This window comes from Oratosquilla oratoria, chromosome 38 (assembly GCF_046742065.1).
Source record: "Oratosquilla oratoria isolate Oo_2021 chromosome 38, ASM4674206v1, whole genome shotgun sequence".
Taxonomy (NCBI): domain Eukaryota; kingdom Metazoa; phylum Arthropoda; class Malacostraca; order Stomatopoda; family Squillidae; genus Oratosquilla; species Oratosquilla oratoria.
Genome location: NC_134814.1, coordinates 12,279,741 through 12,295,570, shown reverse-complemented (window position 1 = coordinate 12,295,570; position 15,830 = coordinate 12,279,741). Strand labels below are relative to the sequence as shown.

Sequence of the window (15,830 nt, the reverse complement as noted above, 5' to 3'; positions counted from 1 at the left end):
ACATCAGTCCCTTAGAAATATCCCTCCAGAGAAGCAAGAAATACACTAACATACCTGAACATGCATTGATGGTTTTGTTGTTTTGAACATCATTGTGATGTTCATGAATGCATGTGTATAGGTAATGTTTCACTGACGTAACTGATTAAATTGTCCTAGATGCAGCCACCACACAGAAGACAAACGTCATACTATTATGCCCCACACTAACAATACCCTGACGACAAGACAATATCTCCTCTCAAAATTATTTATGGTCCCAACCAGAAGCTGTTTCTGGTTCCTGGAGGCTGCAGGTCTTCTGCAAGGGAGACCAGGGGCAACTGGTTTATTGATTGATCATTGATGTAATACTCATTACATTTTGTACAAAGAATCTTGTAGATGCCAGTCTTGATGTTCATTTCAACCTTTCTTCTCTTTAGCTTTTGTGATTGATTCAGTTTAATGTCACAAACTGACTCCTATCAGGCTAGGATGGTGCCCCTCACAGAGGACTTTGTAGCATGGAATTTAATGAACCATGCCCTTGGTCTAGCTCGCTTATGGCAAGGTTCGAGCTGGCGTCACCTCAACCACCATCACAAGTGGCAACACTCTAACTTGCTTGGCCAGTGGGGTTTACTTTTGTAAATTCTTTTAAATGTCTTGCTGGTTTGATCCTCTTGAATGGTGCTAACCTTGAGCACCCAAGCACGAGTTATGGCTGTGTCGCTGTTCAATAGTGTAATCTTAGAGGCTAGTTCACTACATTGATCTGCCCCCTAGGAATGGGAAAAGAGAGGGGTTAATTAAGGGATAGTACAACATTGCACAAACAGTTGTACAAAGTTTCACCATGGCTTGAAATGACTGTATTCAGAAGAGCCACTTGTACCAGGTTTGGTTTGTGCAATATATGTTTATGAAAGGATTGTAGACTTAGAGATGATATATAAGCATGTATGCATGTGTAAATATATAGTGACCTCAGTACCTTTCTAAGGGGGTTGACCCATATGAAGCATACTTTTACATTGACTCTTCGTAGAAGAAAAATACAAACAAGGAATTCCTAATCCTCCAACTGTGCTCCATGCACAGGAATATGGTGGTAGTACTCTTGTCCTTTGACATAGACATATTTAAATAGTGTTAAGTAGCTGACTTGTGTGATAATTGTACATGTTAAATGTTCTTGACTCCTTTCACGTTGTGTTGCCCTTTTTCTTTAGATTTGGTTAGTGAAGGGATTATGACCTGTCTCAATTATTTCTAGTACTGGTTGGCACTGCCTTTTATTCTACCTGCTGTCAGACTATTTTATTCCTCAATGGTACCTCATTAGTAACAGAGGTTTAATTTTACTGATAAATTTCAGATCTAGCCCACGGAAAGAAATAAGTCAGAAGAAAGTGATGACATCGAGCAGCTTCCAGGATTATCAAGAATCTGTGAATGATGCATGGGATTGTGGTGATGATGAATTTTGCATGATTTCAGGTAAGCATGATTTCTGTATCAGGCAGAAAATAGTAGGAGAGTTTTACATATTATAGATTAGTGATGGTTTGATCTCAGGGTGCTTGTACATAGTAATCCTGTGAGATAGATAATGGAGTAATTCATCTGTGCAGCCCATCATAGAAATGTGACAACATCCACATGTCCATCTGAAGGTGCACTACCAAGCCTAAGATATCTATGTTTCCATTGTATTTCCTTCGCCTTTTCTTATAAGGAAAACTGAGAGCTAGTGATTACTGCCCTTCTATGAAATGGGACCATTGGTGCTAAAAAAAAAAAATGAATCATCGAAAGTTCTTAGTCAAATTTTAAAACTGTAATTTCTAAAACCTATGATTGATTCAAGTAGTTATACATTCAAATATAGAAGTTTAAGAAATTTTGGAAATGTTGCTTTATTGAAAGATAGAAAAATTTAAATTGTGTATTAAAACCAGTAATGTAGCTTTAGTTCTTATTATTTTATTTTTTATTTTATTTATTATTATTATTATTATTATTATTATTTTTTTTTTTTTTCTGTCTTGAGTATGTCTGTTGAGGAAGGACAGGAGAGGAAGGACAGAAGACGGGTGAATGGAGAATGGTTGTATATGGATGATGTTGGGATGCAGGAGGTGGAATGGAGGGTGAGGTAGTATGTGTGAGCAAATTTTGACACAGCCCGAAGGGATTTCTCCCCATCTCCTTTATGCATGGGGGGACAGAGAGGGGGGGGTCGCTGATTTAATGAAGCGGCCCTGCTGTGGATGTGCTGTGTCTTGCAACACTGCTTCTGACCCAGGGCAGTGGACAAGGTGCAGGGATGACCCATCATCCAGGAGGTGCTAAGATGAGAGGGAGGGTGGAGTGTGTTCGGGGGTGGAGTGGGTGGGAGTGATTTTGTGCCTTTTCCTTTTTTGGCTACCTCCCTTGTAAGGAGGAAAAAGCCTTGGTATATGTATGTATTTTTTTTTTATTTTTTTTTATGGGTTGATGAAAGATTTTTGGGATAATTTGGGGACATGGAAAGAATAAGTGAAGAAAGATTAGTAAAAGAGGTGTGGAAAGCAGAGGTGGAGGGAGTGAATATGAGGGGGCGACCAAGGATGAGATGGATGGATGGGGTAAAAGGGGCATTAGGAAAGAGGGGAATGTGTTGAGGAAGGGAGAAAACAGAAGAGGAGTGGAGGATGCTGTGATGCATGGAAGGGATGGGGGAGTGAGGGAGTATGTATGTGTGATGATATTTTGATGGAGCCCGAAAGGATTTTTCCCCATCTCTTTTCCAGCAGGAGGGGAGGGAGAGGGGGGTCACCAATTAACCCCTTCCATACGGGGCCGCACACGTAGGCGTCATGGGGAGCGAGTGTATTCGCGAGGCTGCCATATCGGCGTCTTGATTATATTTATTGTAGTCGCCCCTCCATAATGACATTCTTTCTAATTCTTTTGTAATCGCATTTTCTATGGTTATCAAAATTCACGGGTGAAGAGAGAACGATCGATATAAGCGGTGACTATATTTTATGATGCGAGTATTATTACGACACGTCGTACGGCTGGCATTGGTTGCTGCCACCGAGATCTAAGTCCATGACGCCTACGTGTGCGGCACCGTATGGAAGGGGTTAAGGGGGTACGCGACACCTGGAGGTCATTTTCCAAACTATTTAGAGTAAAGAGCTGAAACTTCTCAGTAAATAGGTATCCATGTTGCCTACATTTTAGGTGAAACAGAATGATGTATGTACACATGTACGTATACCAGTAGTGACATTTAAAAGTGCACAGCACCATAATATGTGGACCAATTTGTTTTATATTTTGGCTATGATTAGTCAGTAGGCACACCTAGGGCTGGTCATTGAGTAATTGAACAATTTCCTTTATACTTTTGCATACAGGCAAAAATCGTGAAAAATAACATTTTTTTGGTCTTGTTTCCATTATTACTCCAAACTCGTTCATCCTATTCAAAATATTCGAATGATCGGCCCTAGCAGTTACTAAAAGTAATATTCCCTGTAAGTTTCATCTAAATCTGATGTATTTTAGATTTTTTATGATTAAAAAAAAAGTAAAAAAATATCGAACGGAGATATGGCAACTTGAAATATAAATATATCTGTACCTTGCTTATAGTTTCACCAATTTGACTGATTTTTTCATGGCTTAATTCTTATTATATAATGAGTAAGTACAGTAAAAATCAACATATTTTAATTATAAATACTTTAAATACTGAAAAACTAAAGTATATCACAGCAGTGACGACGCACAGATGACACCATCATATAATTTGCTTTTTTGCACCTTTGGCGGTTTCTTCACATGAAACCTCACTGCTGGGGGTCTTCAGGGTATCTAAATCATTGGAAAGAGGGTTATTTTCCAGCAGTGGGTGCCTTCTCTTTCCTCATCAGATTCCCCTCACCAATCTATGTTGGTAGGGCACCCCCTCCAGCATCATATGATGTCCCTTCTTCTCTCTTCTTTCTCTCTTCTTCCTGTATAGCCTTGATCTTTTTCCTCTTGCTTTCTTCTTTGGATTTAATCTTCCTCTTTGAATTGTTTAGTCTAATGTTGTCTTTTACCTCTGTCACTGTCACAGAGGTGCAGGTGAGGGCAGTGGTGGAGTGAGAGGTGGTGAGGTCTTGGCTAGTCGTCTTTGACTGCTTGCCATCTTTAACTGCTGTTTTTTGTCATTGTGGATGTTCTTTTGTTCTTTTTGCTACCCATGATGACTGTACTAAAGAGTAATATATACTAGCTAAAGTAATAGATTGCAATGAGAGCTCATGAGACATGCGCAGTTTCCCTTTCAGAGCTAGCCGGTAACTGACGCTTAGCTTTGCTCAAAGTTGGCAAAACTTCTCCCTCCACCTTCCTCCCTTCCCCTCCACCATCGTACTGGCCATTGAAGCACTGGGCGAGCGTAAATTCAATCAAATTTCAACGTTATTCGATGCGCCTGAAGGTCCTAAGTGGCACGCCTCCCTCTAGTGTGGGTTGTGCCTTTAACTCTGTCCCTTTAAACCTCACCCAAGACCTTTAAATTGCGCGCGGCTGGAAAATTATTTGTCGGGATTTATTTCTAAATGGTATACAAACATTTTGAACACAGTTTTGAAAAATGTCATATCTTGACCAAATTCACCCCCCCCCCCCCAGGTGTCGCGTACCCCCTTAAGTGAAGCAGCCTTGCTGTAGATGTGCTGTGTCTTGCTGCATTGCCTCTGACCTAGGGCACTGGGCAAGATGCAGGGATGACCCATCAACCAGGAGGAGCCAAGAAAAGAGGAAGGGAGGGAGGGACGGTGAATGGGAGTGGAGTATGTGTGGATGAAATGGGTGGGAGTGGATTTATGCCTTTGACTTTAGCAACCTCCCTTGTAAGGGTGGGGGGGGGGAAGCCATTGGTATATGTATGTATGATCTTTTTTGCTATGTATAGATGATATTGTTTTGTAAAGAAGGGATGGGGCACAGGATGGGAGGGTAGGGAGTGGTTATGTGTGAATGATATTTTGATGCAGCCTGTAGGGATTTCTCCTCATCTTGTCTTTTTCTGCATGAGAGGGGACAAAGGGGTGTGGGGTGGGGTCATTGGTTAAATGAAGTGGTATTGCTGTGGATGTACTATACCTTGCTACATTTCTTCTGATGAAGGCAGTGGGTGGGATACAAGAATGGCCAGTCCTCCATGAGGAGCTAAGATGAGATGGAGGAAAATGTATTGAATGGGAGTGGAATAGTTAAGAGTGCATACATTTTGACTTGGCTACCTCTCTTAAAAGGGGGAAAAAGCCATTGGTATATAGGTAAGTATGAGGAAGGATCTTTAAGTACTCAATTACCTCCATGTTTTCAAATTGAATGGTTTATATTCTTCAATCTGCATCTCAATACTTTTTTAATTTCTGTGGTGGATCATGCCCAGCTAGTGTTGAGAGCAGTCATTACTTTTTGTACAGAATGGAGAATGAGTGGTTTGAAAATGAAATAGAGCTGCATGGGTTGTATATTTTAATCATGGTTATTCAATGTGTATATGGATGGGGTAATTTCTTATTTCCCTGTCTCTATTTATACCAAAAGGGGCTTGTCTCTCTCCATATAAGGGAGGTAGCTAGATGGAGTGATGAAGAAGGTAGGTGCAAGGATGCTATGCAGTGGTTTAGTGTATTATTAAGATTAGAGGGAAGTGGGAGGTGAGGGAGTTGTTGCTTGCAGGTGATTCTGTGCTTATAGCAGTCAAAGGATAGACTGAAGCAGTTAACTGTGGAGTTTGGAAGGGAATGTGAAATGAGGAAGCTGAAAGTAAATGTGGGCAAAAGTAAGGTGATGAGATGTACCATACAAGGGGTGATGGTGCAGGTAGATTGGAGGTGAGCTTAAAAGATGGAAGACTGGAGGAAGTAGTTTTAAGTATTTTAGGTCACAGGTCTCATGTAGGAAGAAATGGAAGAGTTGGGGTAGAGGTGAATTAAAGAGTAAGGGAAGCAAGTGAATGTAAATGTTTGGGTAAGAGGAATTAAAAGTGTCAATAGAAATATCCGGGAATAAACACCAAGAGAAGATTACGAGGTAGGGATAATACCTAGGGCACTGTATGAGTGAGGAAAGACACACAAAAGGAGTGTAGAAAACAAAAGTAGATGGATAGAACTTAGGAAGACCAAGAATGGACAGGGTGGAGGGGCATTGGGTGCAAGAGGAATCTCTGCCAGGCAAGGAAAAGAGTTCAAATAATAGGAATGAATGGAGAATGGTTGTAAAAGGATGAAGAAATGACATGTGCAGAAGTCTGCTCTGTCCATTTCTAAAGTGGTTAGGTGGGGGTGTTGCCTAATAATGAAGCAGTGGGGGTAAACCAGCTCTTGGTGTCAGGCTTTGCTGTGGAAATGTTGTTTTGATGCATTGACCCATCTTCCCAGGTGCCAAGTTTGGAGGGACAGAGGGAGAAGGATGGGTGTAGAGTGGGTGAATGCTTCTACTGAGCCACTCCCTTGTAACGGGGAAAAGGTCTTTTGATACTTGTATTTGTGTGTAGAATGAAAATGTTAAAGAACTTTCTTGTATGACATGTTTTCATTTAACACTTTTATATTTAGGAAAGTAATAAACTTGTTACCTACAGATGTGAAAATATCAAGCAGAGTTGTCCAGTCAACTGCGCAGAGTGTTATCAACAGTCATCGCATTGGTCAGCTGCCTGTTACTGCAAATTCTCCCATGACCAGTGCTGCTCCTGGAACTGCCCTATTAGCAGAAACAGATTCTACCTTGGTCCCCACAGGCCTTGAGACTTCAGCCTCAGGGAACCCACCAGCCAACCAGCAAATCCATCCAGATGCGCTTTCTGCCCCTCAGGGATTAGAAAACTTGCAACAAACCTTGTCCAAACAAAATGGTAACAAATAAAATGATATACTGTATGTTATACAACCTGTGGTACAGACAGCCTTCACAAGCACCCACACATGGTTGTTGAGGATGCCTAACTTAAACTTTTCAATATATTTGGTGTTGCAAAATCACATGCGTAGACTTCAGGTGAAACCAGTGGTAAATTGTTTATAAATCTTATACACATTTTGTAGTGAACATCAAGTAGTCGACCATATAGCCACTGGAAGGGTGAACTCATTCTGTATACCAAAAGGCTTCTTTCCACATATAAATGAGGTAGCCAGTCAAGGAATGTACCCCCACCCGTCCAACACCCATCAATCACCCATTTGTTTCCCTTTTACCTTTGCTCTTTGTGGATCAAGGACCATCACTGACCCCCCCCCCCTCCTTCCCCAACTCCCTCCTATCCACTGCCTGAGTCAGAAGCAAGAGAGCAAAACATGTCTCATCCACAGGAGGGTCTGACAGCTGAAGCTGGCTTACCCCCACCACTTCATTTACACAGTGACCCACCCACCCTCCTCATCCTTTCATGCATAAATAGAGGAAACAGAAATCCCTTTAGGCTGTGTCAGTTTATCGTCCATTCACAACTATTCTCCACTTACACATATCCCTTCCCTTCTCCCTTCCCTAAATGTGTTTGATATTTTTTATTTAAGAAGTATGGTAGATGTAACAAGAATGGATAGAATGAGAAATGTGGAGTTGAGGCAGAAAGTTGGGGTGGAAAGAGCTGGTAGATAGGGTACATCTCAGTGATGAGATGGTTTGAGGATATTGAAAGAATGTATAAAGACAAACAAAAAGAATGTGAGAAATCAGAAACAGATGAAGGGAATTATAGGAAAAGACCAAGAATAAGGTCGATGGATTAGGTGAAAGAGGCATTAGATGTAAGAGGAAGTCAAGCATGGAAGAAAGAATGCAAAATGTAGGAATAAATGGAGATTGATTGTAAATGAATTAGGAAATCATGCCTCTAGAAGGGATGAAAGGGATGGGTTTGTCATATAATGAAGCAGTGGGGTCAACCAGCTGCTGCTCTTGACCCCTGTTGTATTGCCTGTGATCAAAGTAGCGTGGTGACAGGGATGACTTTATTCTCAAAGTGCAGATATGGAAAGGACAATGAATGGGATTTGGATGAGTGTGGGTGTAAAAGGACAATAGGCTTTTGATATATATTTGTATTGCACACACACATACACACACTGGCAGTCAAACAAGTCAGAAGCAACTAAGAACGCTCCATGAATTAATGTTAAATATAGCAATTCATCGACAAAACAATGGTGAACTACCTGGTTATAAACAAATGGAAGGGGGGTAATAGTGAGTGGTGAAACCATGATGTATCAAAGTGATCAAGTTTATTTAGGGGGAGCACAATCACTCCTTCATACAGTCTCCTCTTAGCATCCATTCCCAAATGTCTATTCCTCATTACACTCTTCAACCCACCAAGGCATTTGTTCGCTTCTCTCAATCTACATTCTACCTCCACCTTCATTCCACCTTTTCCTACCATATTTCCACTCAAGTATCTAAAACTATCCACTTCCTCCACTCGCTCTCCCTTAATGCTCACTTCCAGTCTACTGCTACTTTCACCCCTTGTACATCTCATCACCTTACTTTTACCCACATTTATCTTTAGCTTTCTTCTATCACATACTCTCCCAAACTCTGTCACTAACGTCCCTAATTCCTCCTCTGCTACAAGCGCAGTGTCATCAGCAAGCAAGAACTGGCTTATTTCCCAATTTTCTCAATTTTCTTTAATCATCTCCAATCCCTGGCCCATTTCCTCTTGACTTTACCACCCGCACCACCCCATCCATGTACACATTGAAGCCATGGCGACATGACACATCCCTGACACAGTCCCACCTTTACCTCAAACCACTCACCATCCATTTCTAATTTTTAACACATGCTCTACTACTATTGTAAAAACTACTGCCCTTAACAGCTTTCCCCTGATCCCATATATTTGCTAAACCTACCTCAGTGTCTTCCTGTCCACCCTGTCCCGAGCCTTTTCCAAATCCATAAATACCCAAAAAACATCCTTACCATTTGGTAAAGCTTTCAAAAGATTACAAAGGAGCATGCTGACAGGAGGCCTTTTGGTCCATAACTAGGTCAGATGCAAAAAAAATTATAATAAATGAATAAGAATTATAATGATAATAATAGATAATATAAGTAAATGCATAGGTATAGTTAAATGATAAACAAACAGGTAAATAGTAAATAGTAATAAATTGACAGATAAATTATAAATGAAAAGTATATCTGTCTTACCACAAAATTATGATCCACTCAACCCCTACCTTTCCTAAACCCACACTGTTCCTCACCAATTGCTCCAACTCTTCTTCTCCTAATCCTTGCAATTAAAACCATTCCATAAGTCTTCCCAACTACACTCAAGAAATTGATCGCCCTGAAAGTGCTGCACACTCATTTGTCCCCTTTTCCCTTGCAAAATGGAACAACCTCAGTAGCCAATCCGCTATTACTGTATCTCCCTTCTACAAACACTCTGCATGACACCCATCTAACTCGGGTGCCTTACCTGCTCTCATCATTTTAATAAGTACCTGCACTTCATCTTTTCTTATTTCTTTTCCATTTTCCTCACATATCACTTTCATTTTCTTAGTGCCTCCATATCCTCCACATTTAGCAGCTCCCTAAAATACTCAGCCCATCTTCCCCTTACCACCTCTTCTGTTATCATCTCTCCATCTGCACCTTCTACCTTTTCTTCTCTACTTGATTTGCCTCCCCTTCCTCTCTTAACTTCCTTTCAAAACATCTTTTTATTACTTTCATTTTTTTCTGTCATACTCCTCCCCTATTTCACATCCCTCCTTTTTGCCTCCTTTATCTTATGTTTTGCTTATCTTCTTTTTTCTTTGTACTTCTTGTATGTTTCTCTCGTCCTACTTTGCAACCAGTCTGTGAGTACTCACTTCCTCTCTTCAACAACCTTCTTCATTTCATCATCCTTTTACTCACTACCCTTCCTTCTATTCTCTCTCATCCTACTTGTTCCTCACACTATCTTCTCACACCTTGTTTCTTTCTTGAAACAGCCTCATTCCTCCACTACTCCTGTCTCTACTCAATCCTTCACCACCTTCTACAGTTCTCTCAGCTTCTTGTGCTCCTGCTCCTTTTCCTTCTCATTTAAATTGTGTACTCAATTCACCTTCTTACCTTCTGTCCTTTTCTTCTTTCTCCATCTGTCTTATACATATACACATAAATTCAATCTCTTGTTTATCCCTGTCACATTCCTTGCATCAATATTTTTTACAATCTTACTTTTCTCATTGAATATTGAATGTCACATATGAATTTTTTTTTATGCTCTAATAAAGCTGATTTCATTAGTTTTGTCTGTGAAATTTATATGACATCACAATTTAACCTCCGAATTTGAATTGTAAAACAGTTGTATAATAGGATTGTTTTCCAATTAGTGTACATTTAATACCACTTGGTTTGTTGACAGTGCATTCAGCTAGTACCTCACCGATACCACACATAACAAGAGCAGATGATGTGTTGCAACAGAGGTCATCTTTTCCTGTAGAAGGTAGGAAGTTTCTGCACACGGGAAAGAAATTCTTCCTTTTCATACTGTTTTGTATTATGTTGTTGGAGTTCACATTGGAGCATTGGGTTAGAGAACATTCATTTAATAAACTTCATGGGGATCTGCATATTTATCTATATACCAAAGTGTTCTTCCCCCATATAAGGGAAGTAGCCAATTCAAAGGCACACATCCATTCCACCACCTTTGTTACCCTGTCATCTTAGCTCCTTGTGGATGAAGTGTCATCCCTGTCTCCTGTCCACTACCTGGGTCAGAAACAGTATAACAAGACACAGTATTTACCTAGTTGTATTATACGGAAAGGGAGCTATGTTCGTATTAACCTGTCTTTGTATCTTTCAGCATCAAGTTTGTTCTTAAATTCTTGAATAGTATTTGCTCACACTGTTGCCTCGTCTAATTTATTCCAGATACCCACCACTCAGTGTGGGAAGCTATTCTTTTTCAGATCTTTTCTATGACTATCCTTTTTGAGTTTCTTTTCATGTCATCTTGTTTTTCTCTTGTCCCACTTTAATAAATCATCTCTATCTAGGACTTTCATTTCTTTCATAATTCTGTAAATAGTAGATCTCCTCTTTCTCTTCTTTGTTCCAGAGTTGGTAGTTCCAATTTGGACAGTCTTTGTATGTCAGTTTGGAAAGTGTTGGTGCCTTCTTTGCCATTGCTCTTTGAATTCTTTCTAATTTCTTTATATTATTTTTAGTACTGGATGTCCATAGTGTCACAGCATACTGTAATTTTGGTCTTATCAATGTAACTAATATTTTCTTTAACATTTCCTCATCCAAATAGTCAAAAGCCACTTTCATCAACCATAGTAAATTGTCTGGTGACATGTCTTTGCTGATAATTACTCCTAGGTCCCTTTCTGAGCTCACTTTTTTGACTTCTTCCTCACCAATTTTATATTTCCTCGATATTATATTTTTACTTTTTCCTAATTCCATTGTACTACATTTCTTGATGTTTGTGATAACAATAAGAGACTTGGCTGCTACTCCCAAGTTTGAATCAACTGGAACACTAATAGACCTGAGAATACATTACAGAATGTACATACATACATACATATACCAAGGCTTTTTCCCCCTTCCAAGGGAGGTAGCCAAAAAGGGAAAGGCATAAAAACACTCCCACCCATTTCATCCCTAAATACACTCCACACCCCTCCCACCCTTCCTCTCATCTGAGCACCTCCTGGATGACGGGTCATCCCTGCACCCTGCCCACCGCCCTGGGTCAGAAGCAGTGTCGCAAGACACAGTACATCCACAGCAAGGCCGCTTCATTTAATCGGCGACCCCCCCTCTCCGTCCCCCTTTGCATATAAGGAGAGGACGGGGAGAAATCCCTTCGGGCTGCGTCAAAATTTACTCACACATACTACCCCGCCCATTCCTCCTCATGCAGTCACAACATCATCCATATACAACCATTCTCCACTCACCTCTGTCTTCCGTCCTCTCCCTTCCTTCCTCAACAGACATTCCCCTCTTCCCCAAAGCCCCCTTCACCCCATCCATCCACCTCATCCTAGGACGTCCCCTCATGTTCACTCCCTCCACATCTGCCTTCCATACCTCTTTTACTAGTCTTTCTTCACTCATTCTTTCCATGTGTCCAAACCATCCTAATATTCTTTCATCAACCCTCTCTCCCAAATCCTTTTTCACCCCTGTTCTCCTCCTCACCTCCTCATTTCTCACTCTATCTAGCCTAGTAACCCCCACCATACTTCTCAGACACCTCATCTCAAACACATTCAAACTCCTTCTCTCTTCTTCTCTTATGTTCCACGTTTCTGCCCCATACAGTGCTGTTGGCACAATCACTCCTTCATACAGTCTCCTCTTCGCATCCATTCCCAAATGTCTATTTCTCATTACACTCTTTAAACCACCAAGGCATTTACTCGCTTCTCTCAATCTACATTCTACCTCCACCTTCACTCCTCCTTTTCCTGCTTCACTTGCACCGAAGTATCTAAAACTATCCTCTTACTCCAGTAGCTCTCACTTAATTTTCTCTTCCAGTCTAGAGAATGTAACTTACATAATATAATATACGTAAAGTCAGAAAATGCCATAGTTTATACAATATTTCTTAAATATTTACTGAACATATAGAACTCATTATATGAGTAGACACACCATAATAAATAAGACATAGTATATGATATCCACATAATTATTGAATAAGTAAAGTAAAGGAATTTACTTACATGGAGAGTCATGACTGTTACTCCGACTGGTCCCAAATAGACTGTGACAATGGAGCCATATAGCTTTGTCTACAGTTTACAGAAGATGACGCACAACCAAACAAAAAGTTCAGTGACAATATATGAGAATTGTTACACCGACACCTCTAACCTAAAATAATCAGTTAGTAAATAAGGGACCTGGGAGGACAATAATAACTCTTACAGATATTGCCTCATCCCTTAAAGGTGGGTAACAAGTAGAAATTACTATCATTGGTAGTCATCTACATCATATATCATCAATGTTGGGGTTAGACAAAGATAGATATCATTATTTTCATATATAGGCTTCCTTAAGAACAAACTAGATGCTGAAAGATACGAAGACTGGTCACTACGAGCATAGCTCCCTTCCCCTATAATACAACTAGGTAAATACCTCATGATGCCTAGTAGACATCATTGTAGGGGTTAGGAAGAGACAGAAAGGAGAAGTTTAGATGTGTTTGAGATAAAGTATGGTGAGGGTTATAAGGATGAATAGAGTGAGAAATGATGAGGTGAGAAGGAGAGCAAGGATAGGGAGGGCTGATTATTGGTATTGTTTGGGTATTGTTTTGAGTGAAGAAAGATTAGCTAAAAGAGTGTTGAAAGCAGAGGTGGAGGAAGTGAATTTGAAGGGATGACTAAGATTAAGATGGATGAATAGGGTGAAAAGGGGTGTATTTACCTAGTATTATATGGAAAGGGAGCTATGCTTGTGGTGACCTGTCTTTGTATCTTGCAGCATCAAGTTTTTTCTTAAAATCTTGAATAGTGTTTGCACACACTGTTTCTTTATCTAATTTATTCCAGGTATCCATTACTCCATGTGGGAAGCTTTTTTTTTTTTCCAGATCTCTTCTGTAGTTATCCTTTTTGAGTTTCTTTTTGTGTCCTCTTGTTTTCCATTGTCCCATTTTAATAAATCATCCCTATCTAGGATTTCCATTTCTTTCATGATTCTATAGTCAGTAGATCTCCTCTTTCTCATCTTTGTTCCAGAGTTGGTAGTTCCAATGTGGACAATCTTTGTTCATATGTTAATTTGGAGAGAGTTGGTGCCAACTTTGTCGTTGCTCTTTGTATTCTTTCTAATTTCTTTATATTCTTTTTAGTACTGGGTGTCCATAGTGTTGCTGTGTACTCCAGTTTAGGTCTTATTAGTGTAAGGGCAGAGTATAGGTGTGAATGAAGAATGGTTGAGTATGAATGATAGTTTGACACAGCCCAAAGGGATTTCTCCCTGTCTTCTCTTTTTCTTATAAGGTGACAAGGAGGGAGGGTCACCATGTAAATAAAGTAAACCTGCTATGGATGTGCTGTGTCTTGCTGCATTGCTTCTGACCTGGGCAGTGGGCAGGAGACAAGGATAACCCTTCATCTATGAGGAACCAGGATGAGAGGGAAACAATGGGTGGTGGATGGGAGTGGGTGTGTGCCTTGGATGACTATCTCCCATATACTGTAAGGGGGAAGATGCCCTTTGTATATAAAGTGATATATGTATGTTACAAAGTGATAAAAGCAAACCTCATTCTGTAATCTTATCTTGTGTATCTTATAACAGGATGTGAGAGAAAAGCAGCAAAACTTGAGAAATTTGAGGAGTTGATTAATGGTAACACTGACCTAACAGAATTGCGGAAGTTAGCATGGTCTGGAGTTCTCCCTGCTGCCAGGCCAGTGGCCTGGAGATTATTAAATGTAAGGTTAATGGGAATCTCTGCTAAAAACACTGATGTTTTATCAGGTTGTGCACTAAGGAACACTGTCCCAAAGATTAGATGAATTTGATCATGGTTTAGAGGCTGTTGCCACCTATAAAATATGTACCACTTTATTTTGACATTTATAGTATGTGATGTTACAGTTTAACACATTGTGATTCTTAAATTGATCATATTCTTGCCATATGCTTGAAAGGGTTATCTACCAGCCAATATGGAAAGAAGGGAGGATACTTTAAAGAGGAAGAGAGAGGAATATTGGAGTTTTGTACAGCAATACTATGATACACGCCATGATGATATTCACCTTGACACATACCGGCAGGTGAGTGACCATTTCTTGGGAATATCTCCATCCCCATCATATCTCTCTCTCAATATGTATATATATATATATATATATATATATATATATATATATATATATATATATATATATATATATGTATATATATATATATATATATATATATATATATATATAATATCTTCCCACCTCTCTCTCCTGTCTCCTCTCTCTTTCTCTCTGCCTCTGTCTTTCTGTCTCTCTCTTACCCATCTCTGCCTTTCTTCCCCCTCTCTCCCCTCCCTCTTTCCCCTCCCTCTTTCCCCTTCTCTCTCTCTCCCCTCTTCCCCCCTTCTCTCTCTCTCCCCCTATCTCTCTCACTCCCCTCTTCCCCCCTTCTCTCTCTCTCCCCCTATCTCTCTCACTCTCTCCATCCCCTCTTTCTCCTCCTCCCCTCTCCCCCTTTCTTCTCTCCCTCCCATATCTCTCCTCCCTCCCCTCTCTCCCCCTACCCACTCTCACCCCTTCCCCTCTCTCCCCCTCCCCACTCTCACCTCCTCCCCTTTCTCTCTCCCCTTCCCCTCACTCTCCCTCTCCCCACTCTCTCTCCATCCCTGCTCTCTCTTTCTCTCCTCTTTCTCCCCTCTCTCCTCTCTCTTTCTCCCCCTCTCTCTTTCTCCCCCTCTCTTTCTCCCCTCTCTCTTTCTCCCCTCTCTCTTTCTCCCCTTCTCTTTCATCCCTCTCACCCTTTCTTCCCTCTCTCTCTTCTCTCTCTCTCTCTCTCTCTCTCCCCCTTTCTCTCTCTTTCTCCCCTCTCTCTTTCTTCCTCTCTTTCTCCCCTCTCTTTCTCCCCTCTCTTTCTCCCTTCTCTCTCTCCCCATTCTCTCCCCTTTCCCTATTTCTCCGCTCTCTCCCCTCTCTCCCTTCTCTTTATCCCCTCTCATTCTCCCCTCTATCTCTCTCTCTCTCTCCTCTCTATCACTCTCTCTGTCTCTGTGTTTCTGTCTCTAATGTGAATTTAGATTTAGT

General features: G+C 40.6%; 1 protein-coding gene across 2 annotated transcripts in view; it reads left to right on the top strand.

Annotated features, from left to right (window-relative positions):
• Positions 1-15,830, top strand: part of Tbc1d22 (TBC1 domain family member 22) — a 52,533-nt gene that overhangs the window by 12,218 nt on the left and 24,485 nt on the right. Inside the window, exons 3-7 of one of the 2 annotated variants that reach the window (XM_076176018.1) lie at positions 1,361-1,482; positions 6,629-6,901; positions 10,433-10,516; positions 14,356-14,492; positions 14,712-14,840. In XM_076176018.1, the coding sequence (XP_076032133.1) occupies positions 1,361-1,482; positions 6,629-6,901; positions 10,433-10,516; positions 14,356-14,492; positions 14,712-14,840 (745 nt within the window). Of the gene's footprint in view, positions 1-1,360; positions 1,483-5,114; positions 5,639-6,628; positions 6,902-10,432; positions 10,517-14,355; positions 14,493-14,711; positions 14,841-15,830 lie in introns of those variants that run through there. The other variant, XM_076176019.1, reaches the window with a different exon arrangement.